This window comes from Mandrillus leucophaeus, unplaced genomic scaffold (genome assembly GCF_000951045.1).
Source record: "Mandrillus leucophaeus isolate KB7577 unplaced genomic scaffold, Mleu.le_1.0 Scaffold518, whole genome shotgun sequence".
Taxonomy (NCBI): Eukaryota; Metazoa; Chordata; class Mammalia; order Primates; family Cercopithecidae; genus Mandrillus; species Mandrillus leucophaeus.
In genome coordinates this window covers 1,709,580-1,736,525 of record NW_012105564.1, presented here as the reverse complement: position 1 = coordinate 1,736,525, position 26,946 = coordinate 1,709,580, and the positions used below count along the sequence as shown (strand labels likewise).

General features: G+C 40.9%; 1 protein-coding gene across 1 annotated transcript in view; it reads left to right on the top strand.

The window, feature by feature from the left end:
- Positions 1-26,946, top strand: part of EML6 (echinoderm microtubule associated protein like 6) — a 264,728-nt gene that overhangs the window by 209,709 nt on the left and 28,073 nt on the right. Inside the window, exons 30-31 of the mRNA XM_011996533.1 lie at positions 10,569-10,770; positions 10,880-11,006. Of these exons, the coding sequence (XP_011851923.1) occupies positions 10,569-10,770; positions 10,880-11,006 (329 nt within the window). The remainder of the gene's footprint in view (positions 1-10,568; positions 10,771-10,879; positions 11,007-26,946) is intronic.

Genomic DNA, 26,946 nt, shown 5'->3' with positions numbered 1-26,946 from the left:
CTTTTTTTCCAGCCTAACATTTCTAGTTCCTTCAGCCGTTTCCCATATTCCATGGCTTACAGCTGTCCCCTCCCTTTAAGCACACTGCAGTTTATCAATTCTTCCTTCAACTGTCTCATCTAGAACTGTATTCAGTGTTTCAGTTGTAATCTGATCAGGTCAGAGCACAGTGGGACTGCTACCTTCTTGGTTTTGATGTTTACATTTGTATTAAATCAAACGAAAATGACGTTGGCCCTTTTGCCTGCCACACTACAAAAACTGAATTCATAGATGTCAATCTCAAAAATGTTCAGATTATCCCCCAGCCTATACTTACACAATTGATGTTCTAAGATCTGAATACAGAACTTTACATTCATACCCAAAAAGTTTTATTTATTTCTTCTAAGTGTTCCATCCTATCTGTATCTTTGAATACCTTGTCAAAGCATTTTCTCTCCCTTGCAGCATCATGTCATCCTCTGCTTTCACAATCCTGAGTTCTAAATCATAGAAAAAAAGAGAGACTGGAACAATCAAACGTCAACTCTGGGAACCTCCCCATCAATTCAATTTTACATTCCATTTATTTATTTATTTTAACTAAAGAGTGAATGAATGATAGGGTTTTGCTCTGTTTCCCAAGCTGGAGTGCAATGGCACAATCACTGTTCACTGCAGCCTCTACCTTCTAGACTCAAGCGATCAATCCACCTTAGCCTCCCCAGTAGCTGGGATTATGTGCATACCACCATGCCCAACTAATTATTTTACTTTTTGTAGAGATGGGGTCTCACTGTATTGCCCAGGCTGGTCCCAAACTCCTGGACTCAAAAAATCCTCCCACCTGGGCCTCCCAAAATATTGGAATTACAAGCATGAGCCATCACACCCAGCTGACATTCTGTTTGTTAATCTACACATTGTAACAGTTCTTTAATCAGTAACAAATATTTAAATTTACCTCCCTGTACAGCCGTTTATCCTAGTCCAAGAAGACATCATTAAATACTTGGCTAATGTCTTGCCTAAAGACAAGTGGATTTGGTCTCTGTCATCCTTAATCTCTCCTAATAAGTCAACCTATAAAATATGTGAGGTTAGTTCACAGTGTATCTGTTACTGTCTGGTTATCACTACTTCTTTTTCCAAATGCTTATTGAACTCCTGTGTAATATTTCATCCTAGAATTTTCAAGGGATTACATCACCTCATGAATCAATATTTGCCAGAACCTATTTGTTTTCCCATTGGGATACAAGAACCACTTTATGTTTGATGTCACCTCTCCTGATTTCTAAACTTTTCAGCTATTACTGTATTGTTTTTGTGGTCACATTTGAAGGTACCTGTACTCACATAACTGAGTTGTTTTCTCCTTCGCGGTTTGAAGAACATTCTCTTTGACGGAGGAAATGAGAAATTGACTTTCAGTTCATGTGAAGCCGTCTGATTAAGAAGTGTTCCTAACTTTTCTCTATTTTGCTTCTATCCCTAAATATATCTTTCACATCCTTTTCAAAAGTCTTATTTTTTGTCTTCATTCCAGAAACTACACTTAAAAGTCTGTGCAAGGCTTTTGTATTCATCCTCAATTGTTTGCTCCTCCTGTCATTTGTACATTTTAACCTGAACATACCAGTTACCTCTATGGCCACTTTGGTTACTTTGGACGCTTTTCCTCTCTTCTTCCTTTGTTAATATCTGATTAGATTATCGTCAGTAGCCCTTTCTAAAATACACATCTGATTATGTCCAGTGTTACCTTCATTGCCCATCCCAAAGCCACCTGCCACCCTTCTGCCAATGATCTGTCACTTACCAGCCCTTCTTATTTAATCAGAATTTAGTTCTAAGTAGCCATTTTCCTTGCTATTTCTACGTATAAATGAAATTGCTAGCAGTACAAGGCAAAAAGTTAGTGATACCCTGGTTTTAGTAGACCGAGGTTTTGGAGTATCTGTTTAGATAACTAAAACCCCCACAGTACTATTGCACCTTGCTAGTACTTTCCCTGCCTGACAAGGTGGCTTGTCTATATATCACCATCATTTCAAGTTGTGTTCCTCAGACCAGAGTTCCAGGGAGGTATATCTCAAGTGGCCAGGAAGGAACCTGTGCAAAAGCTCTGGAATCCTATTCTTGTTTCAACAGAGTTACACTGTTTTGTATTTTGCACATTCAGCTTCTGTGTATGCTTTTTTTCTAAGATTTTACTGTGAAGATTTTCAAGCATACACATAAGGCAAGAGAATAATATAGTGAACTCACAGAAACCCACAGCCTAAATTCTGTAATTTAAAGTAAACTGTAGAATTAAGAAAGAAAAATAAAAACCTCAAATGACCTAACTTTACACTTCAAAAAAACTGGGAAAAGACCAAGCTAAGCTTACTGTTAGCAGAAGGAAGGAAATAATAAAGATTAGAACAGGAATAAATAGGGACCATAAAGAGAATAGAAAAGACCAACAAAACTAAGAGTTGAGTTTTTATTTTTTTTTTGAAAAGATAAAATTGACAAACCTTTAGCGAGACTAGCCAAAAAGAGACTCAAAATTATAAATGAAAGAGACATTATAACCGATACTGTAGAAATACAAAGGATCATAAGAGACTACTTTGAGCAATGACATGCCAACAAATTGGATAACCTAGAAGAAATGATACGTTTCTAGAAATATACAACCTACCAAGACTGAATTGCAAAGAAATACAGAATCTGAACAGATCAATAATGTGCAAGGAGATTGAATCTGTAATCAAGAACCTCCCAGAAAAGCCCAAGACCATGTGGCTTCATGTGTGAGTTCTCCTAAATATTTAAAGAGAAAATATTGCCAGTCCTTTTTAAACTCTTTCAAAAAAAAAAAAAAATTGAAGAGGAAGGAACACTTCTAAACTCATCTTATAAGGCCAGAAGAACCTTGAGACCAAAACCAGATAAAGACATTACAAGAAAACTACAGGCCAATATGCCTGATGAATATAGGTGCAAAAATCTAAAACAAAATACTACAAACCAGATTCAACAGCACGTTAAAAAGATCATAGGCCATGATCAAGTGGAATTTGTCCCTGGGATGCAAGGATGGTTCAACATATGCAAGTCAGTAAATGTGATATACCACATAAAGAGAATAAAGGATAAAAATCATTTTATCATCTCAGTGGATGTGGGAAAAGGATGGACAAAACTCAACATCCTCTCATGATTAAAAACACTCAAATTAGATATAGAAGGAAGGAACTTTCGTAAAAGCCATAAATGAAAAACCCACAACTAACATACTCAATGATGAAAAGCCAAAAGCTTTTCCTTTAAGATCAGGAACAAGTCAAGGAAGTCCTTGCCAGAGAAATTAGGCAAGAAAAAGAGAGAAAAGGCATCCAGATCAGAAAGAAAGAGGTAAAATTATCTCTATATACAACATGGTCTTATATATAGAAAACCCTAAAGACTTCCCCTCAAGAAAACTGTTAGAATTAATAAAGTCGGTGAAATTGTAGAATACAAAGCTAACATACACTATTCAATTACATTTTTATATACTTAGACTATCTTAAAAAAACTGTGCCATCAAGATGAATAAAATGTTTAGGAATAAATTTAGCCAAGGAGGCAAAAGAACTGTATACTGAAAACTGTAAGACGCTCATGAAATAAATTGAAGAAGACACAAATAAATGGAAAGAGATCCTGTGTCCATGGAGTGGAAGAACTAATATTGTTAAAATATTCACACTACCCAAAAAATAATCTACAGATTCAATGTAATCCTTATCAAAATTCCAAAGGCCTTTTTTTCACAAAAATTGGAAAAACATCCTTAAAATTTGTATGTAACCACAGAAGACCTACATAGCCAAAGCAGTCCCAAGAAAGAATAAAACTGGAAGTGTCACACTTTGAAATACAGATTTCAAACTATATTACAAAACTGTAGTAATCAAAACAGTATGGTACTGACATAAAAACAGACACATAGACCAGTGAAACAGAATAAAGATGCCAGAAATAGATCCATGCATGTTATATAGTCAATCTTTGACAAGGATACCAAAGGTACACAATAAGGAGAAGACAGTCTCTTCAATAAGTGGTGTCAGGGAAACTAGATATCTGCATTTAAAAGAATGAAATTGGATCTTTATCTCACACCATTTAGAAAAATTAAAATGGATTAAAGACTTAAATGTAAGACCTGAAAACATAAAACTCCTAGAAGAAAATATAAAGAATTTTTTGACATTGGTCTTGGCAGTGATTTCTTGGATATAACAGCCAAAGCACAGGTAAAAACAAAAGCAAGTGAGACTATATCAAACTAAAAAACTTTGCACAGCAAATGAAATAATCAACAAAATGAAAAGGCAGCCTATGGAATGGGAAAAATAATTGTAAAACCCTGTGTCTGATAAAGGGTTAATATACAAAATATATAATGAACTTGACAACTCAATAGCAAAAGCCATGATTTTAAAACAGGCAAATTACTTGAATAGACATTTCTCCAAAGATGACATAGAAATGGCCAACAGGTATATGAAAAGATGTTCAACATCACTTATTAGGAAAATGTAAATCAAAATCACAGATATCACCTCATGCCTATTAGGATGTCTATTTAAAAAAGAACAAGTGTTGGTGAGGGTGTAAAGAAAGGGAACTCTTGCATACTGTTATGCCTACCAACAGTGTACGAATTGGTATAGTCATTGTGGAAAACAATATGAATGTTTCTCAGAAAATTAAAAACTAATATGTGATTCAGTAATCCCACTTCTGGGTATATATCCAAAGGAAATGAAATCAGTATCTTGAAGAGATATCTACACCACCATGTTCATTACAGCATTATTCACAATAGCCAAGATATGGAAACAACTGAAGTATCCATCAACAAATGAATGGATAAGGAAAGTATTTGTGTGTGTGTGTGTGTGTACACACATATATATGGTGGTATATTATTCACCCATAAAAAAGAAGGAAATCCTGTCATTTGCAATAGTGTAGATGAACCTGAAGGACATGGTAAGTGAGATGAGCCAGGCACAGAAAGACAAATACTTTGTGATCTCACATATATGTGGAAGTTGAAAAAGTTGAACTCGTAGAAGTAGAGAGTAGAAGGGTGGTGGCCAAGGACTGGAGAGTGGGGGGAAATGGGGAGATGTTGGTCAAAGGGTATAAACTTTTTTATTTTTTTGAGATGGAGTTTTGCTCTTGTTGCCCAGACTGGAGTGCCTTGGCACAATCTGGGCTCAGCATAACCTCTGCCTCCTGAGTGCAACTGATTCTCTTGCCTCAGCCTCCCGAGTAGCTGGGATTACAGGCATGTGCTACCACGCCTGGCTAATTTTGTAATTTTAGTAGAGATGGGATTTCTCCATGTTGATCAGGCTGGTCTTGAACTCCCAACCTCAGGTGGTCCGCCTGCCTCGGCCTCCCAAAATGCTGGGATTACAGGCGTGAGCCGCCACATCCAGGCAAAGGGTATAAACTTTTAAGATAAATAAGTTCTGGGGATCTGACATACAGCATGGTGACTATATTTAATTATACTGTATTATTTACTTTAAATTTGCTAATAGAGTGGATCCTAAGTGTCCTTACCAAATATATACACACACACACAGTGGTAACTATGTCATGATTAATGCATTAATTAGCTTGATTATGGTAGTTATTTCACAATGTATGCATATATCAAATTCTGTTGTACACCTTGAATATATAAAATCTTTGTTAATTATACCTCAGTAAAGCTGGGAGGAAAAAGTACATTTTAGATATCAAGATTTCTTACCCCTAAGTGTTACATCATGCACATTATTACCTAGAGTTCAAGATTTGCTTATGATATTTTTTAAGTAAAATTTACATACAGTTGAAATACATAAATGTTCAGTGTTCCATTTGATGAGCTTTGACCAAAAGCTCATATACCTGTATAACCATCTCTTATGAAGATACATAGGCCATTGCCACCCCAGGCTGCTTCCTCATACTCCTTCTGGGCCAGTCCCCATGCCCCCTCCCTCCTCAGGTCAAACAACTGTTTCAGTGTTTTTCACCATAAATTTTACCTGTTTAAGAATTTCATATAAATGAAATAGGTACTGCTTTTTATCTAGCGTCTTTCACTCAGAGATGTTTCTGAGATTCATCCATGTTGCATAATAGTTCATTCATTTTCATAGCTGAGTAGAATTCTATTGTATGGATATAACAGTTAGTTCATCCATATTCCTATGATGAACATACTTTTCCAGTTTTGGGTTATAGTAAAGCTGCTATGAACATTTTTAGACAAGTCTTTGTAGACATATGCTTTCTTTCCCTTAGGTAAATACATAGGAGTGGAATTTCTGAGTCATGGGGAAAATACATAACATTTTAAGAAACTGCCAGACCTTTTTCCCAAGTGGTATCATTTTGTATTCCCACCAGAAATGTAAGAGTTCCAGTTGCCGATACTCGGTATTGTCAGATGCATAAAATTCAGCTGCCCTGGGGAGTAGATAATGGTATCCAGTTGTGTTTTCAGTTTACATTTCTCTGATGACTAAGGATGCTGAGCACTTTCTCGTCTATTTGCTGTTTGGGAAGTATCTGTACAAATCTTTTGTCCATTATTTTAAATTATCTTTTCATTCTTAAGTTCTGTGTCAGATTTGATTGAAGAAATAGGTTCATAGCTTAAAAAGACTACTAGCCAAATACGAATTATTTTGATAGAATCACTTGTCTTCCTCTTTTTTTAAAAAGAATTACTTGTTTACTTATTTTTGAAGATGGAGTTTTTGCTCTTGTTGCCCAGGCTGCAGTGCAATGGCGTAATCTCAGCTCACTGCAACCACTGCCTCCTGGATTCAAGTGGTTCTCCTGCTTCAACCTCCTGAATAGCTGGGATCACAGGTGCCTGCCACTAAAACTGGCTAATTTTTTATATTTTTAGTAGAGATGGGGTTTCACCATGTTGACCAGGCTGGTCTCGAACTCCTGACCTCAGGTGATCCACCTGCCTTGGCCTCCCAAAGTGCTGGGATTATAGGCATGAGCGACTGCATCTGGCCTCTTCTTTAAAAAAAAAAAAAAAAAAAAAATCTGATTTTTCTGGCACACTTTCCTTCCGAAATACATGAATCTCTTGCCAATGAATATTTCCAGCTGTATAGTCACACTTGTCCAACTGCTCTCACTCTGTTGAACAAAGTTCATTATCTGTTGTGAACTGAATGGTTGTCTTCCCAAATCTGTGTGAAAGTCCGAACTCCCAATGGGACTGTATTTGGAGATAGGACATTTAGGGAAGTAACTAAGATTAAATGAGTTTATAAGGGAGGGGCCCTAATCTGAGAGAATCAGTGTCCTTATAGAAGAGATGCCAGAGAGCTAGCTTTCTGTCTCCACACACACACTGCACTCTCTCCATGTGAGCACACAGTGAGAAGGCAGCTATCTACAAGCCAGGAAGAGAGCCCTCACGAGGAACCAAATTGGCCAGCACCTTAATCTTGCCCAGCTTCTAAAACTGTGAGAAATAAATTTCTGCTGTTTAGCTACCCAGCCTAGGGCATTTTGTTATGGCTACCCAAGCAGACTAATGTACCATGCCATTGCTATATTCTCGCATTGAGTTCTATGTCATCAGTCTTGGTGATACCTGTGAGATCTTATTACCACCACACAGCTCTGTGTCCAAAATTCAAGTTCCATTTGTTAGGAGCTAAAATCATGTCATTATCTTGGCTCTTTTTCTCATTCTACTTTCCCATGAGTGGGTATTTCTTCCAGGCATTTTTCTTTCCATGCCAGATGTGTATCTTTATTAATATTCAGTTGTATAGGTTAAAGCCTTCTCAATTAGATCGTTAGTGCCCTGACAACCATCTCGTCCCAGCCTCCATGAGACAGACTCTAACCTTTGTCAGAGCCTTAACAAGAGCACGACCCATTTTTGTAGTATCTTAAACCATGGATCAGAAAACCAAATTCTGTTTTTTGACTCGATCTGTATGGCCTGCTGATTGCTTCCCATAGCCTCCCTTCCCTTCCAAACCTAGACCCTTCTACTAAACGGAGAGAGGAAAACACCACTATGTCATTTGCATTTTTAAAATCCTCCATGCCCTCAAGTCCTTAAGTTTCCTGCTCAGAATGTCAAAAGCTCTGGAGAATGATTTTTCAGAGAGAAACTTTGCATGGAAAATTTTACAGATAGGGAAACTGAAATGTGAATGTAGGGGGTGAGTGCCTAGCTTTCATGAGATTCTCAGAAATTTCCTCCCTACAAGGGATTGGCAACCACTACTCTGGAGACATATTCCAGGTTTTTTTTTTATTTAAGACAGAGTCTTGCTGTTGCCCAGGCTGGAGTGCAGTGGTGTGATCTTAACTGACTGCAACCTCTGCCTCTCAGGTTCAAGCGATTCTCCTGCCTCAGCCTCCCGAGTAGCTGGGATTACAGGCATCCACCACCCTGCCCAGCTAATTTTTGTATTTTTAGTAAAGTTGGGGTTTCACCATGTTGGCCAGGCTGGTCTTGAACTCCTGACCTCAAGTGATCTGCCCGCCTCAACCTCCCAAAGTGCTGGGATTACAGGCATGAACCACTGCACCCGCCCATATTCCAGGTTTTTCTGGTGCTATCATCCATTATTTCATCACTCGATGAATAAGAGAGTCGTGGGGAAGCAGCAAGTTCTGATGGATGTAACAAATGCAGATTCGGCTTGAAGACCCAGAAGGGTCGTTCATCCCACTGGCTGTGCCAGGTCTTGAGGATGTTTCCTCCATAGGCCCTGCTGGGAACCACTAAACATCGCTGCCAATGTCTCTCCTGAAACAGCAGCTGGTTTCACAGAACCTTCTACCCAGTGTCAATTCCCTTTATTGTTGCATGGAGCAGTGATCTCGTTTCCTATTCTGAGAATCTTGAATCACCCACTGCTGGGAGAATCTCTGCCTTGTTAAATCTCTTCATTGGCCCTGAATTTTTTCCTCTCTTTCTCTTCCTCTATGTCCCTTTTTTCCCTCTGCAACCTGAATCTCATCCCTTAGAGTCTGTTTTTCCCTGAACCTTTCTTTTTTGCATTTTTTCTTCCCATCTGGAAACCCTGTGTCCCTCTTATAAGTTAAGAGTGTAGAGAGGCATTTCTCATGCTCTTTTACTTCTGTAAAGAAACAGCTTGCATTCGTGGTATATAAACTGGATGTGCCCCTGCTTCCAGCTAGAAGACCAGCAGGGCACATGGCTGCAGCTGCTGTGACTGTCCTCTGTTTCCCTGCCTTCTGGATCTCACATGTTCGAACAGGTTTTTCTTGGAAATTCTTTTGTTCTGCCTATGCTAGCAAACTAATGACTCTGGAGGGCCTCCTGGAAATAGACCTGCCTGTTTGCTTCAGGAATCTTTCTAGGCTCAGTACCCTACTGAGGAGTTGGCAGTTCCACTCTGCTGTCAGCTAGGGGTTGGCCAAATACAGGGAGATCTTGACCAGGAGTATTACAAAGTCACAAACGCTCCTGCACCTGTTCGCTGCCGTGTGTCTATGCTGGTTTCAGATTCTCCAGCATGCCAGTCCAAACTCCTCTGGGAGCCACTTGTAAATTAATAAAATTTTCATCTAGGATACTGGTGGCTCTCTCACGACCTCAGAGAGTGCGTGTGGCTTTCCAGATTGTGTAAGGTATTCCCTCGGAGTCGCTGAGAGGATGGAAAAACTCCACCTCTTTAAATGGCTCCCGCTGCAGCTGTTTTTGCCAGGCTGTGGCTCATGAGCTGAATATGGAAACTCTTTCTGGTGCCAGCTTTGATTTTGCACCACTTGTCAGGACTGCCCTGGCGTGAGCAGCTGACTCACATTCCACCCTCCACCCTCCACCCTCTGCCCTCTGCCCTCAACTGGGGATAAAGGTGGGGTGGCCTGGGCACACCAGTCAAAAAGCTTTTAGTCGTTACTGATAAATTGGGTTTTATGTATTTGGCTACGTTTGTTGAAAAGGAACTTTGTCTTTAAATCAGTGTTTGAGTGTTTCTGTTAAAAATGCTTTCTAGCGTCTGTGGCAGAAACTGTTAGTTCATTTTACATCTTACTTGGGGCCCCAGGTTTATAAGAGATCCTTTGCTCTTCTGCCACTGCCTCGACTATGGTACAAAAGTCACTGTAGGGGATGGCTGTGAAGACACTTGATCTCAGATGTCAGCCAGACTCACAGTCAGGAGTTTACACTAAAGACCTGTGGAGACAGCACCTTTGACATTTGAGAGAACCAGAACAAGCTTTTTATATGTCCACAGATTCCCAGAAAATAGGTTCTGTAGTCTAACGTGTCATTCATTCCCTCAAAAAATATATATTGAGGACCTATTGTGAGCTGGGTACTGTTTGAAGAAAAAAAAGAGACCTAGTGCCTGCCCACATGGAGCTTACATTCTAATTGAAATGTAGGGAAATTGCTGTTGAACTGTTTCCTTTGTATGCAGTAGAAGCCAGTAGAAATTAATATGGATAAATGAGCCCAGAGAAAGAAATAATGAGACAGTGGCTGGGGTAATCACCAATTTCGGGCTTTACAGGGACAGCATGCAAGATTCAAGAAGTATGTGGGGCACAGTGCACACGTCACCAACGTGAGGTGGCTGCACAATGACTCTGTGCTGCTCACAGTGGGCGGCGCCGACACAGCCCTGATGATCTGGACCAGGGAGTTTGTGGGGACCCAGGAGAGCAAGCTGGTGGACAGCGAGGAGTCGGACACCGACGTGGAAGAGGATGGAGGTGAGCCCCCACCTGCCACGCGCCTCCTGTGCCGACTGTACCTCCCACCACCTCCCTTCCTGGGCCACTGCAAACCAACTGGCTCCCCAATCTGTTTTTGTTGTTTGAGGCTATGACAGCGATGTTGCTCGAGAAAAGGCCATTGACTACACCACCAAGATCTATGCTGTGAGCATCAGGGAAATGGAAGGCACCAAGCCACACCAGCAGCTGAAGGAAGTTTCCGTGGAAGAAAGGTATGGTGTTGCCAGGTTTGCTTGCTTTTATATCTGATGACAAGAAACTTGTTTAAACCAGAGTGCATTTTCTTTGCCCTCAAAGTTGCTACTTAAGTCAGTCTTTTATAAATCTGCACAGGGTCTTCACCTGTACACAGGCTTAAGCTGGGAAAAAAAAAAAATGCACAACATCACAGTATGTGACAAAGGGTGGTTTATACTTTGTGGAAGTTGGTTCTGGAATGTGACTTGAATAGACATGAAATTTGGCTGGGCTAGGCTTCTCCATGCCCAGAAAAAATGCTAGGGTATTCCAAAAACAGTCCTGACTGTGGCAGCTAACAGGAAAGCCTGCTGACCAGCAAGGTAGGAGGGAGGACAGGCTTCTGAGGTCATGGAGGAATAGTTGTGGAGTTGTGAAAAACCATCTTCCATTCTAATCAGAAGCTGTGCCTTATACTCCGTTCACTTGGCGTATCTTCTCTTACTGTGTCTTCATTTGCCCACATTTGTCTAGGTGGGTTTGGCAGTTCCAGCCTATCCCATTTGATTTTGTTGCCTTGGATCCTCTATGTAGAAAGTGTGTTTTCTGTTATTATTTTAGGGCTTTTCAATGTGCTATTTTAAGTATTGATAAGAATTGTTAAACACTTTAGCATTTCTAAAAAGAAAAACTCAGAATTACTATATTACTTAATGTATCATATTCATGCTAAGAGAGGATATTGAATAAAAACTCTAATAACTAAAGAATAGCATGGATCTCAAAGATGTTTTAAGAATTCTGTTGGCTGTTCACATTGAGGTAGGCTCAATGTTCGCAATACACTAGTCCCACAATATGTAATTTATGAGATTCAAGTAGTTTGCATTTAGTATGGCTTTCTGCCTAACAATAACCAGTAAATCTGACCTATCACTTCTTACTATTATGTGGGGTTTTAGATGCAAAGAAATGTAACCTCCTCCTGCTCCTCCTCCTTAAATTCAGTGCCAGATGTTAAAATAAACTTGGTAAATGGTGGGTGTGCTACTGGCAAGAAGATTGAATCTAATGCAAAAAAGCCCTAATTTTTCCCTAGCGTCTTTGTTAGATGTTACAAAGATTCAGAGCTCTCTTTTAAGAAAAAATTAGAGATTTTTCTGCAGTAGTCTTTATAGTTCATTTTGCTTGCAACATGGTTTTAAAGTGGCCACAAACAGAAAATAATTTTCCAAGTCCTAATTCTAAGAATCAAGGGGAAAAAAGAACCATATGCATAGAAGTGCATGAATAGGCCTCCTACTTAAATAATCCACTCTAAAAAAAATGTTTGACCTGAATTATACATTCCTTTGGAAAAAAAAAAAAAAAACTACCCAGTCTTTCTAATTTCATTTCTAGTTTCACATACCATTATGAAATGAGTTGACATGGCCATTATCCCAAGGGTGTTTCTGGCTGATTTCTGTAACTCAATCATACATGCTGAGATTCTTGCTAGCCACCAAAATATAATCATTTAACCCAAGCCCCAAATTCCAAACACTGCAGCTGATTTTGAACCCAAACCAAGGCTCACCTAATTCTCTTGTCTTGTTGCCTCTTTGGGCAAGTCTGTCAAAATCTCATACTGCCCAACTTAATGAAAGGTAGGAGGACTGATGATAGAGAGGACCCCAATAATTTTTTATTTTAAAATTCAGAATTTTCAAGTTACTCCATTTTATTATCAAGCTATACCCACATCAGATAGGAAGCTGTATAGTAGCATACACTGGATTGATTCTTTTTTTTAACAAAAGGAAAAAGCCTTATAATATTATGAGATAGGGGTAGGCAGTTCAGTACTTTACTAGCATTAACAAAAAGTTCACACCAGGATTTAGCGAAGAAAACAATTTTGAGATAAGTCTAGGGTCTGGAGGAATAATCAAGCCTTTTCTGTGGAGAGCAACTCCCTAGATAACTTAAAAAGCCTTGACAGCCTCAATTCCCAGAAGGAACTGTAACTGGAGCACACACTGCCAGCTGCACAGCATGCTGGGAGCAGAGTGGGGCCGTGCCAGGTAGGGTCAGCTAGTAAAGAGCACTAAATGATGCCCAACTTAGCAGCCTCCATGGGGGCAAATCATAATCAGAACCAAGAACAAGCAGATTGCACCAGTCCTGGTCAGTAATTTTAGGGGAGCCTGAACCTCAGAGATCAGACTGTAGTCAGCTTCTGGACCACAAAAGAGAACATTGCCCGGCAAGTCAGGGCATTCAGGAAATTTGAGAGAAAGCAGGATGAGTGAAGGAATTGGGAGGGTGGCACAAGATGTTAAACAGCATATCTTAGTCCTCAGCTAGGGTATAAAACAGGGCCCGTGGACTCCAGCATCCTGGAATGACAGAGGGCCTGAGACAGAAAAATGCTGACATCAGAACCACATGAAGCCAGGCAGCAGTGGCCAGCTTCTCCCTGGGAATATTCAGGGCTGTTGCCCAACAGCCCCTGACACTGCTTTCTTTGGCTACTTCAAGCCCTGCTTGAAGATTTGAGAGGCAGGGGTTTTCCTTAGTGTTCCCATCATGATGCCTTCTGTATATACCTGCAAATACCTCTATATACCTGGGTGCTTTTTCTAAACACTTGGTTCAAGACATGCACCAATGAGACTAATGGGAGACGAGTACTCGAGGACTGAAAGAGATGTGAGCTTGGAACAGCCACTCCACGCAGGATCCTTAGCACTGTTTTGTCTCTTAGCAATGTTTCAGGCAGCTCTACCTCTGGTAAATCCCCTGTCACCTAAAAACAATTAGAAACTGTGAGATGACTGTAGCACCTGTGGTACTGAGAAAAATGCCTTGAAGGCAGCTGTGCTTTATGCATCAATTACCTTTTAAGCAACTGAATTCCTAATTCCTAAATTTTAAGATAGCTGTGGACTGCTTCTAATTAGACTCAGTTATTTGACTTTAAAATAGCTGTGAGACTTCAGATCATGCTTCCTTGTACAATTGCTAATTACATTGTGAGTTCTTATTCTTCAGAAGCCATATGATCTTTAGTTCTAATCTTTCAAAAAATGAGGAAGCTGAGAAGAAATTTACAACTGGTCTCAAAAGAATCCTGGGCTATCCGTACCAGATATATAATATCCGTGAGGTGTTCAGAGGGTAGCCCAGTTACTCCAGCTTTCCTCTAGCACACCGGGATGCCCTGCCTCCGTGACCTAGACTCATCTGGCTGGTCCCCAACCTTGGGTGAACCCTTGGGTGTTGTTGCTGCTCAGCTGGCGCGTGTGGTGCGTGGCTGAGGAAACTCATGAAGTCTTTTTTATTTTTGGGAATCCATGCTTTCACTCCTTATCTGGGCACTCAGGGCTACCCCAGCCACCCTCCTTCATCCCCAGCCGACGTGACGCTAATTCTGGTCTAGAGGAACCCTTCCAAACCTTCCTGCCTCTCAAGTGCCACGCCCCAACCTGACACACCTCTTGCTCTCAGCTTTTGACCTCACCTCCTTTGCCATGTTTTCTTATAATGTAATCTTTTATCCATCTACAAACTTAAGGTATTTCATTGATACTTAAAATGTCAGGAAAGTTCCTTTTGGGGAGAAAAAATAAAGGGGGAAGCATAGTTTTTCAGAGCAATTTAAGATGCAAAATGCTTATATCATCTCAACGTGAGGGATGGTGCCCAAATCCTGTATTCAGACTTCAGTAAAAACAGTTTTCCCCAATTCATCAAGCGGTAAAATCCCTAAGGTTTGCTCAGTACCAAATTACTAGAGTTGCCTGTAAAATGAAGAATTTTCTTTTCACATTACTGAAGTCACACCTAGCTTACATACTGGTTTTTGATTTATAACATAGGGGCTTTCAAGGGGATCACCCAACCCAAACCGGCCTAAGCAAAAGGGAACTCACTGGTTTACACACTTAAGTATGCAAGGGTAGGGCAACTTCAGGTATCACTTGTTAAGAGAACTCAAATCTTGCTGCCAGGATTCTGGTTTTTTCCTTCATGTCTCAGTTCTGTTCCTCTGGGTTATTACAGTTCTTCAGATAGAAAAATGGCTGCAGAACTTATAGTCTCTGGTTTAAAATCAGTAGGAAAGAACTGCCTCTGATTCACAAGTCCCCCCTACAAATGTCTTTTGAGGTGCTATTGGCTCTGGTGGGCCCCAGGCTACCCTTGATCCAATCACTGTGGGCTAGGGAGAAAAAGCCTTTGACTCTTCCCTTGGAAATAGTCACCTGCCACCATAGACTAGCAATGTAATCACTTACCCCAGAGGTGATTTGGATAGACCCAAAATAGAAAATGTCTACTACAATTCACCCTTTTCTTGTCCTATATAGCCTCTTAAAATGGCCCCATTTAAAACTATCCTAAATATAGGCCAGGCACGGTGTCTCACGCCTGTAATCCCAGAATTTGGGAAGCCAAGGAAGGCAGATTACATGAGGCCAGGAGTTCAAGACCAGCCTAGGAAACATGGTGAAACCCTGTCTCTCCTAAAAATACAAAAATTAGCCTGGTGTGGTGGCACACACCTGTAATCTCAGCTAGTCAGGAGGCTGAGGCACAAATTGCTTGAACCTAGGAGGCAGAGGTTGCAGTGAGTCAAGATGGCACCTCTGCACTCCAGCCTGGGTGACAGAGTGATAATCTGTCTGAAAAAAACAAACAAACAAAAAAAACCACCATGAAACCTCACTATCCTGTATGTAATTTGAAATGCATTTATGCCACCTTCCCAAAAAGAGGCGACTCAAAGTCTCAGCCAGTCACCACATTCAGGATCTCAGAGTACTGTGAAATTTTCTCATCCAGGTCCAGATAAACCCCTCATGGTCCTGTGGCTAATGAGAATATTAACCACCCTAACTTGCCAAATAGCGGTAAAGAGAGGACAGAATGAAGACAATTTTTTTTGAATCACCACTTTGGAGGAGGGAGAACCAGACAACATGCGGTGGTCACTGGTCCAAACCATATTGCCTTCAGCTGGACTAGACAGTCAACGATTCCTGCCCTAGCCATGTGCGAGTATTATATGGCTAGGTGGTAGTATGAATGTTGGAAGATGCCAGCAGTCAGGATGTAAAGGTTTTGTTTGTTGTTTCAAAACATACACATATGGAAATGAAAAATAAAAGTAGGAAGTAACATAATACTCTCTTAAAAGTACAGCTCTCCAAGTGTCCCAGGCTCCTACTGGGATGTCAGTGATGCCCCTATATTTTGTCATTCTCATGGGAAAATTTGTATCCTCCTGCCCTCCCATGAGCTCCTCCGTTGACGAGAGACTGGCTCAGGACTTGGCTACTCCACAGACATGCATAAGCTGTCACTTTGTGGGAGGGAAGGTCAACTTTTAAAGACATCTGCCAGGAGGCCCACATTTCAGGTCAGTCCAAATTCCATTTTTGTCATTTAGTCCTCTGGCCTAAGATTTGGAGTTTTATAATATCAACTTAGGAAAAAAAAAAAAAGATATATATATATGTGTGTGTGTGTGTGTGTGTGTGTGTGTGTGTATATATATATGTGTATATATATATTTGAGACTGGGTCTGGCTCTGTTGCCCAGTGTGTAGTACAGTGGTGTGATCCTGTCTCAGTGCAGCCTCAACCTCCTGGGCTCAAGCAATTCTCCCACTTCAGCCCCGCAAGAACCTGGGACTGGGACTACAGGTGTGCACCACCATACCAGCAAATCGTTTTTTTAGAGACGGGGTGATCTTACTATGTTTCCCAGGGTATTCTCAAACTCCTTGGCTCAAGCAGTCTTACCATCTTGGCCTCACCAGTGCTAGGATTCCAGGTGAGAGCCACCATGCCCAGCTCAAAAAATAGATTTTTTTACATCTCCAACTGATACTTGAATTCTCAAGGGAAAGATATATCAATTAAACAAATTACTATTTTATTTCTTAAATCATTTGTCACTCTGCCCGCATATTTGGTGATAAACTGAGTATGAGTTAATTTATTATTGGGAGATATTGCTTTTTAAGAGTGTAGTTTATATTATTTGTCTCTGGAAGGAATATCATAACCTTTTGTAGGTTCAACAAATTTTCATTAATGGTTTGGTATTGGCATTGCTTCGTGTTTAGATTGTCACGTTAGCAGACCCACCTTTGGGTTGGTGTGCATGTCATTTTTGTGGTACCACCATGTGCCTTTGATATCGTCTGCTTTTTGCTAGGGGGTCCCGTGCTTATCTTTGATATTCCTGTCCTGTGAGTGGCATCTGGGCTCTATGAGTACACATTAGTTGGAGATTTGGAGAACACACAAAATCTTGTTCATTCTCCTTTAATTGTTCTTTCTAATGGAAAGTGATGATTATCACAGAAAAGAACCTTAGGGTATTTTACTGTGGAACAGTAATTACTATCATTCATAACTACTTTTGCATATGTTTTTATTAACTAGTATTATATCTGTATAACTTTTTAAAAATCAGAGATGCCAGTAAAAATGCAACCAAATCAATGTCAAGAATTTATTAGAGACATGTAAAACTTTACCCAAGTAAAGTGAAACAATTTTGGTGAGTTTTTATACCACCATCTGAGCATGCCACAACAATCAGCTTACAAAATACATTAATGCTGAGGTTTGTTGCTTTTAAAAATTGTAGTCTTGTATTCACATTATGTTTTGTTATTCCCATATATCCTTTAAAAATAATGTTTAAGGCCAGGCGTAGTAGCTCACAACTGTAATGCCAGCACTTTGGAAGGCTGAGGTGGGAGGATAACTTAAACTCAGGAAGTTGAGGCTGGCAAGAGAGTTTAGATGAGCCTGGGCAACATAAGGAGCCCAATCTCTACAAAAAAATTTTTAAAAATTAGCTGGGAATGAAAACACACTCCTGTAATCCCAGCTACTCAGGAGGCTGAGATGAGAGGATCACTTGAGGCCAGGAGTTCAAGGCTGCGGTGAGCTGTGATCACACCGGTGCACTCCAGCCTGAGCAACAGAGCAAGACCCTGTTGTGAATGAATGAATCAATGTGTGTTTAAACATATTGGACTCATCTCCAGAGGTTTTCATTATTCCATTAAGAGAAAGCCAGAAATTAGAAACTTGCAACTATAACAATACTTAGTGCCAATGTCCACATTTTTTGTTCTTATCAAATTATCATGCAGCTTCAATTTTGTATACTGTGGTAACTACATGATCACAAGGGAACATTCTCTTTGATAATTGATAGGTAGTAGTATCTAATAATATCTCTAAGTATGGGTTATGATCTTTTACTGAAATTCATATGAGCTGACCAGGTATTAGCCTTCCTATTTACATCTTGTGGGGCCATGCTTAGTAATTTATTTTTAAATGCCTGCTGTTTGACATAGGTGGATGTCCTCATTTCTTCCTCACTTAACTGGCCACATGGGGGTTGGTCATAATGGATATTTTTATTTGCTATATACAGTTGGAACTTGCATTCTATAGAAACCCAGTTTTATAATGACAAGATACAGAATAAATAGAAGAATTAAACTATTATAGAAATTGGCATATAAGTACTCACTTAACCTTTATATTTTGAAGAGGATACAATAATTAGCTCAAGGATTGTTTTCTCAATGCACCTGAGTCAGCCATCTGTATTTTTTTCAAGGTCCTTTATTAACAACTGCTGAGGCATACAGCTTTTGGCTGTCTATCCAGGGATGAATAAAAGAATGTTAGACTTAATACTTTCTGTTTCTACATTATCTTTATAGCATTATTTTACTTACAGCATTTTTCACCTATCATTGAAAAGAGGTTCAACTGCTCCCTTCTTTTCTTACCTGAGAAGCTGCATAACTTATGGCCAAAAGTCAAAATCCCAGAGTCACCTAAAGCATATTTTTTTCCTTCTTCAGTAGACTTTGGGCTTGTTGCCAGTCTCTCCTGCTTAGCTCAGGCTAAAATGGTCATGTCTCTCTTAAAAAAAAAAAAGTCTGGGCCGGGCGCAGTGGCTCACGCCTATAATCCCAGCACTTTGAGAGGCCAAGGAGGGTGGATCACATGAGGTCAGGAGTTCGAGACCAGCCTGACCAACATGAAAAAACTCCATCTCTACTAAAAATACAAAATTAGCTGGGTGTCGTGGCACATGCCTATAATCCCAGCTACTCAGGAGGCTGAAGCAGAATTGCTTGAACCCAGGAAGTGGAGGTTATAGTGAGCCGAGATCACTCCATTGCACTCCAGCCTAGGCAACAAGAGCAAAACTCTATCTAAAAAAAAAAAAAGAAGTCTTAGGCTAAGCACAGTGGGGCAAGCCTGTTCTCCCAGCACTTTGGGAGGCCAAGGCAGGAGGATCGCTTGAGACCAGCCTGGACAATATAGGGAGACCTTATCTCTACGAAAAATTTAAAAATTAGCCCGATGTGGTGGTTTAGTTGATTGGGAGGCTGAGATAAAAGGATCACTTGAGCCTGGGAGGTCAAGGCTGCAGTGAGTCATGATCATGCCACTGTACTCCAGCCCGGGCTATAAAGTAAGATTCTGTCTTTAAAAAAAAAAAAAAAAAAAAAGTAGAAAAGTTAGTTTTTAATGCTTAAATTGTATTGCCTTAGCTTCAACTTAGTGTAGTTTACTTTATAATGGATAACTGTAGATACTGTGATATGTATAGTTTTAGTCACTGATGTGTTAGATTTTATCCAGATATTCAGCTGTGTTTTACCTGGGTAGATGACATGTACGCAGCCATCATCTAAAAACAGTTCCAAGCAACATTGTGTTTATATATTCTATCAATCAAACTTTGTGCATTAATTAAATACTGTTTGTATTTAAATCATTATGGAATCTCTGACTTCTACAAGAGTTGGCTCAATGAGAGTCAAAGGAAAACTCGCCCCCCCTTGGATTTCCTCTTACATATAAAACCTCAGAATAATTTAGTGTCTACCTTGAAAGTGGGCAGCTACATTCTTAAAGACATCCTTTGCTTTAATCCCACTTCTGACACCAGTCTGCTTAGTCCTCACACGACAGTGATGTTAATGATGTGAATGATGGAAAAGTGATTGTATAAAAGTTAGGTGGGGCCGGGTGTGGTGGCTCATACCTGTAATCCTAGCACTTTGGGAGGCCAAGGCAGGCAGATCACCTGAGGTCAGGAGTTCAAGACCAGCCTGGCCAACATGGCAAAACCCCATCTCTACTAAAAATACAACAATTAGCCAGGCATGGTGGCAGGCACCTGTAATCCCAGCTACTCAGGGGAAGGCTGAGGCAGGAGAATCACTTGAACCCGGGAGGCAGAGGTTGCAGTGAGCTGAGATCGCACCATTGCACTCCAGCCTGGGCAACAAGAGCGAAACTCCATCTCAAAAAAAAGTTAGATGACGTTTCTCTAATTTTAGGGTATGCAGAAAGCTATAGTTACAGTTACATAAGGCAGGAGCTAATAGCATTTTTTAAGGCAGCACTGTTAGGGCTTCCCAAGTCCTTAGCATGCCCCAGTGAGACATACAGCCATGCTTATTAGCATTTTTCCAAGCACCAGAGACTTCCTTTATTTCTTTGAGATGTATTTTATACTTTTCTACCATCTCCTCCTGAAACACATACCCAAATGTTTAGGAGAATCTGAGTACATACCTACCAGCTCAGGCAGTGTAAGTAACTACTACAAAACAATTCTAACACACTTGGACATGTCTACTATGGGAACTAACTGACTTTGGCTTCAACAGACCCTGCCTCAGGCCCAGGTTTCAGGCTGTCTGAGGTTCTCTTCAGCACAATGTGATGGGTTCCTTGGCCATCTTCTGGCTGAACCTGTTCTGCTCTCTGAGAAGATTTTGTTTGTCTTTGTTCTGTCTTGCCAAGTCTGAGATTGGCACTGGGGAGAATTGCATTTCTGAGGGCTTCCTTTTTGGTTTCCTTATTATCTCATTTCTGTTGGTGGGAGACCTGTGAGTTGCCTTAAGAACTGAACAATCCCAGGCTCTTGCTGTTGACCTGATCAGGGTGACACATAAAGCTCTCCTCTTCCAAGTAGGTTGTCAACTCTGTGAAAGCAAAATTCCTGTTTTATACCTGCTTTATCTCTATAATCTAGAACATGCTGGCATTTAGTAAATAAGTGTTGAATGAATAAATAGACTCCTTAACAACTTAACAAGATTTAGGTTCATTTTCAGTCTAGCCCATGGATTAGATATCAAAGGCTGAGATCTTGTTGACACTTTGTCATTAAAATTCATAATCCAGCTAGGAAATCTCTGCTTCTAAGCAGCTGGCCTCACTGGTCACCCTTCCAGTGCTCAGGCTGCAGCCTCCTCCATCTGGCTTCTGCCTTTAGGCAATTCCAAACAGTGGTCTGAAGTGGAGAAGCCGTTACCCCAGACTGCATCTCAGTGGTGTTGAGGGTAATTTTCTGCTTTTTCTGGCAGGGAATGTGTGATAGTGGATGTTTAGGAGGGGTCTAGAGGATCAGGCAACTCTCCTTTCTCTGTCTTACCTGCTGTAAGTTTACTTCCATGTGGATGGATGAGTAGTGCTTCCAACAGTCCCCATGGACAAGGACTCATTCCCAGGTACCAGTAGCCCCTTGCGATATGCACCCACATTTGGCTGATCCCAGCTGTCAGCATTCCATCATTTTCAGTAGCCCCCACTTGTGGACCAGCAGGCAAGTCAGAATCCTGAAGGGTGAGCCTCATCCTCCCCACTCCCTGCAGTGCCCCTGTCTGGGCTCTGCTCGGTCTCTCTTAACCCTCCCTCCATGCAATAGCAGAGGCTAACAACTTTCACACAAGAGATGGTCACCCTGGTTTATGAGGTTTGGGCACCCCATACAAGTCTGGGGGTATGTCCCAAGTGGAATTCCTCCCCCAATTCTCTGTGAAGAGAGGGGAAAGGAACCATTTCACTTCCCAAACTGCCTTCCACCACAGAGGCAACTTCACTCTCCAGTCATCTCAGCGGCCCGGCACAAGCAAACACGAGGAGGCGGTGCCAGAATTATTCTTAGCAGCAGATTATAAAGGAGGAATCTGTGAATATTCTACATTAATATTTTAGTCCTTGTGGAATATATTCACTGTCAGTCTATGGCATATGTTCCTTAGGAAACCAAGGAACTTTTACCAAACCAAAATTAGAAGTAGTTTCTAAGCCTTTTATAAATGGTGGTGCCCTTACCTGTGAACTGACAGGCTCTAGCACCAAATGACCTCAAAATTCCACTCTGGCATTAGCATTTTCCAGAATTTTTCTTAGACTGTGCTTACAGTTGAATAGATAAGGGCTTAAAACCTATCTTCTATCTCATTCTTTCTGAGTTGACTTGAATGGGTTTATGAACTGAAACAAAGTTCTATAAAGAAAACTATATACTGTGGGCTTAAAATTTTTTTATGGGGTTTCGGAGATTTTTGTTTGTTTGTTTTGGTCATGTTTTAGTTTCAACTCCAAATTAATAGCTTCTTTAATCCTTGATTCCTTAGTATATGAGTCTATGGCATTAGTATAAAATTTCACTGGATTATAAACTGTGTAGGATTATCAGTTCCCCAGTAGTTGGTACTGTATCTACCATGGGACCACTGTGTGTCTAACACGGGGCCTTGCATTTAGTACCCAGCAAACAAATACTTTTCCAATGAATAGATGAATGGATGAATTTACTTAGCCTGCTTCTCTTAATATTTAAGTAATCTGTCTTCAAAATGCCGTGCAAGTCCATTCTTGGTCAGTGACACTTTTTCCTTCACTTCATTAGCAACTCTGGATGGTCTTTGTGGGAAATGATGTGACTCATGTAGAATCCAGAATGCCCCAACTGGCCCTGGGACTGCACTTGGCAAATGACTTTTTAATCTTTGTAGTATCTGTCCTTCAGGAATTATAATGTTTGTTTGGTTTAAATCTATTTAAGAAGATTCTGTGTCACTGTGGCCATCATGCCTATCGTACACACCAAGCTGCTTTGTCAGCAGATTTACAGTGAAGCAAAGAATGTGTTCACAAGTAACTATGAGAAAATGGGAAGGATGTAGATAGATTTCCTTCAGTCGCCAAATCACCATATATAAGTAATCCCAGTTTTCCTTCTAACCTTTTATGCTGTGCTTGGAGACAGAAATCTGGGAGAATTTGCCCCCAGTTGTTTTTAATTTCTAATTTTTTAATGGATGCAATAATTTTATGTTTATAAGGTAATAGTTTCAATACTTTCAATGTATAGTGGTCAAATTAGTATCATTAGCATATCTTTCACCTTGAACATTTGTCATTTATTTGTGTTGGGACCATTCAAAATCCTTTCTTCTGCTATTCACTCATATGTGGAAGCTGCCCCCAGTTTTTTTTAAAACGCCTTATTTAATCAGGAGATCTGTGGGAATTTCAAGCTCGCCTGAGGCACGATGAGCATGGTGAAGTGGCACAGTGTCAACGGCAAATGAGCAGCCTGCGCTCCCAGCTCCTTCGTCAGCGTAGCCGGACAGAGGCCCTTTGTTGTCATTGATCAATAGCTGCTTTGTGGGCCTGTATTGTTAGAGTTGCTAAGAACTGACGATCCTGCTAAGCTAGTGCTGCTGAATTTACCATTTGGAGATTGATGAAAACTGCTCAATCCTATCTTGGAGCTTGGTCCAATAAATGGGGAGGAACCTCTAGTTCTACATTTCCATCCCATTCGCGAGGCTGGAGTGACCTTACAGAGCCTGAGAGTTGGTACAGAGATCTGCGGTTGCATGTGTGTTGTTTAAGCTGAGCCCAGCCTTCCCTGTGGGAGAGTGATGGCACACGTGTAATGCACACAGGGCGAGGAGCACTCCTGCTCCAGAGCCCTTCTCTCTAAGCTACCTTCTTCTTCACGCCACCCCTTCATTCTGCAAGAGTTCTGCCTGCAGAGCTGTGGCGAGCAGGTAGAACGGCAAGACTCCTGTTCTGTATGAAGATGCAAGGGACTGAAATTATAATATCTATTAAACCCAGAAGTGCTGAAATTAATCATCTCCTAGACCTATGGCTTAGCTAGGTAACTCCACTAAAAGCTGAATCATTCGTTGATTTTTTTCTAAGTGAATATGATGCTATTTTTATAAATGATTTTCTTTATTCAAACCCCTTGATTTTCTGTATTGGTTTGAAGCAAAGCAATGACTTCTATCTGATAATTTTAGGAAGTAAACGTGCTGTTCATTATAGAATAGTTTGTTCACTTTTGATGACAAAGAGTAGCCAGTGTATAAAAATCCAGAAGTAAAGTGATGGAAAATGATTTTTAGAAAAGATTAATGTGCCTAGGAAATCACACTCCCACAGTGTAATCATCAAATCAAACCTACTCACTTGTGGAGATAAAAGAACACTGCAAAAATATGTAAGCACTTTTCTGTCAAAAGGGAGTGTCTCTCCGAAGACTGTGGCAGAGTTGGGTCTGATTATTTTAGGCAAGTGTCTGAACATCTCACAGATTCTCCATTTGGGAGGAATGGGAACTACCGGGGGTGCTGACCCGCCTCTTGTCAATTACTGTGTGGTCAAGATGTGGTAACCGAGGAGGCATTTGCAGGAGTGAAAGGTGTGGAGGGTCAGGGTGCTCTTGTGGGTGTGTTTAAAGTATGTTGGCGTGCTCTTTACCCGACTCCCTCCCGCTCATTTGAAGTTCGTGTCGTGCTCTGCCATCTTTTGCCCCTTCCTGTTCTTGTCATCTGTCAACTTCCTGTCTCTGAGCATTTCAGCTCATGGTCAGCTGGCCAACCCCAGCCAGCTCCTGCCATGCCCTGGGTTACATCATTACCTGGAACTCCTCTGTCCCTCAGTGTCCTAACCAACTGTCCTCTGGATTGCTCATTCCTGAGTACACATGATCTTCATCCTGACAAATGAGTGCCTAGACACCTTCATTTTCCCCCAAGTTCATCAGCCCTTCCTGGCCTCACTTTTTGTGCCTGCTCAAATGCCATTTCCCAGTCCTGCTGACCCTTCTCCCCTACATTCCTCCTACCACCTACCTCTCTCCACTCTTCTGATAGCAAGTCCCACGTTGGTACAGATGGCCACCACCAGGGGCTGCTGCACGTGCCCCTCCAAGCTACTGCCTCATTTTCTTCCTTTTCTTTGGTAGGTTCTCTCTGCTGCTTCTCAGCAGTCATCCAGGTTTCATCCCTTCTCAACCTCCTGCCCCTCCTTCACTGAGAAAACAAGCCACTGGCACGCACTCCATCTTGGCGCTTCTTTCTCTCTCCTCCATCTTACTTCCCATCCTTCACTCACATAAGCCATTCACCTTCTTCCTTCTCTTCTCAGAGGAAGTAAGTCCCTTTTCCTATTCGAGACAGGTCCCTCACCTGGTGCTTGGCCCTGGCCTCTTGTCCATCCGTGCTCCCTCATCATCTGTCCCCTCATCTGTGTCTCCCATGTCAGTCTCCCAACTTTCCACCCAACTTTCCTCAGGAAAAAAAACAGGTCCTTTGACTGATCTTCTCAACTTACACACACATTTCTGCCCTCACCTTCCCTCCAACTTTATTCCTTTCTCATTCAGGCCTTCCAGTCTTTTCTTCAGTCTCTATCCTATCTCACTTGTCCTCTGTCCCTGCCATTCTGTTGACATGCGGGCTCTCTAACCCCTGAGTCCAGTGACCTCTCTCTGTCCTACTAAAAGAACTTGTTTCTTCTAGAGTAGCATGGTCCAATAGAAATATGTGAGCCACAGGTATAAATTTTCTAGCAGGCACATTAGAAAATTTGGGATGGTGACATTGATTTTAATAATATATTTTAACTTATATATTAAAAAATATTTCAATATGTAATTAATATAAAATTATATTTTACATTCTTTTAAAAATTTTTCAATAGGACTTCAAATTCCAGATGTATTTTACAGTTATAGCACAATTCGGGCTCTTGAAAGCCACATGTGGCATTGGCTACCGAATTGGACAGTGCATATTGGAGAAGAATATAAACATACTTTTCTCGTCTTTTTGAAAGAATCTCTCTTGGCCCTCCTAATGCCTCCCCCTCTTCTCAGTGTCTCACCTCTGCTTCCTCTTCCAGCCCCTTACAATGCTGTTGGTCCTCAGGATTTTACCTTTGGCTGGCCTCTTTTCACCCTCTACCATCTACCCTCTCTCTTAATTAATCTTTCATATCCCACCCATTGGCTAGTGATTCCCAGGATCATATCACTGACTCCCATCTGTCAGTGGAACTTTCAACTAACAAAGCTATCTCACGGGTGTCCAAAGCCCAACATGCCAAAACTGAACTCATCACCTTCCCTCATATTTTCTCTCTGTCTCATTCTATGATGCCACCATCTATCCGGATATGCAAGCCCAGAAAACTGGTATTGCCCTTGGGTTGCTTTCCCTAGTTCATCCCATAAAAGCAATCCGTAACAAAGTGCTGCGAAGCATATTCCACCAGTATTTCTTTAAATATGCCCCTGTTTTCTTCTCCACAACCACTGCTCCAGTCAAGTGCCTCATCATTCCTCTCTTGGATCATCACAGTGGCCTCTTCAGTATTCTGCCCATCTTTACTTAGTTCCCTTCACTCCACCCTTTGGGCTCTCATTTTTTCACCCAGATAACTTTGTATTCACCTAAAATAGCCAAGTCTAAGATGATATCCTGATTTTTAAAACAACAACAACAAAAAAACCACAAGGCTGTGTGATAGCGTCAGTCAAGAGCATTTTCGAGACGGTATGCTCATTTTCAAGAGCATTTTCTTTCAGGACATCTTGTAGTTCTGCCTGAATCCTTTCCATCAACCTCATCACTAAGCATCTCTGTACATGGTTCTGGAAGATATAGGAATCTACTTAACAGAGTCCAGTTCTTAGGAATACTCTCAGCAGAGTCCAGTTCTGAAGACTGCACTTAACACAGTCAAGTTTGGTCTTGATAACAGAGAGGCCCCATGGCTTTGGAGATTTTTCCTAAGATTTTTTCCCCTTCCCTCCCCTGACTTTCCTCCTCCCCT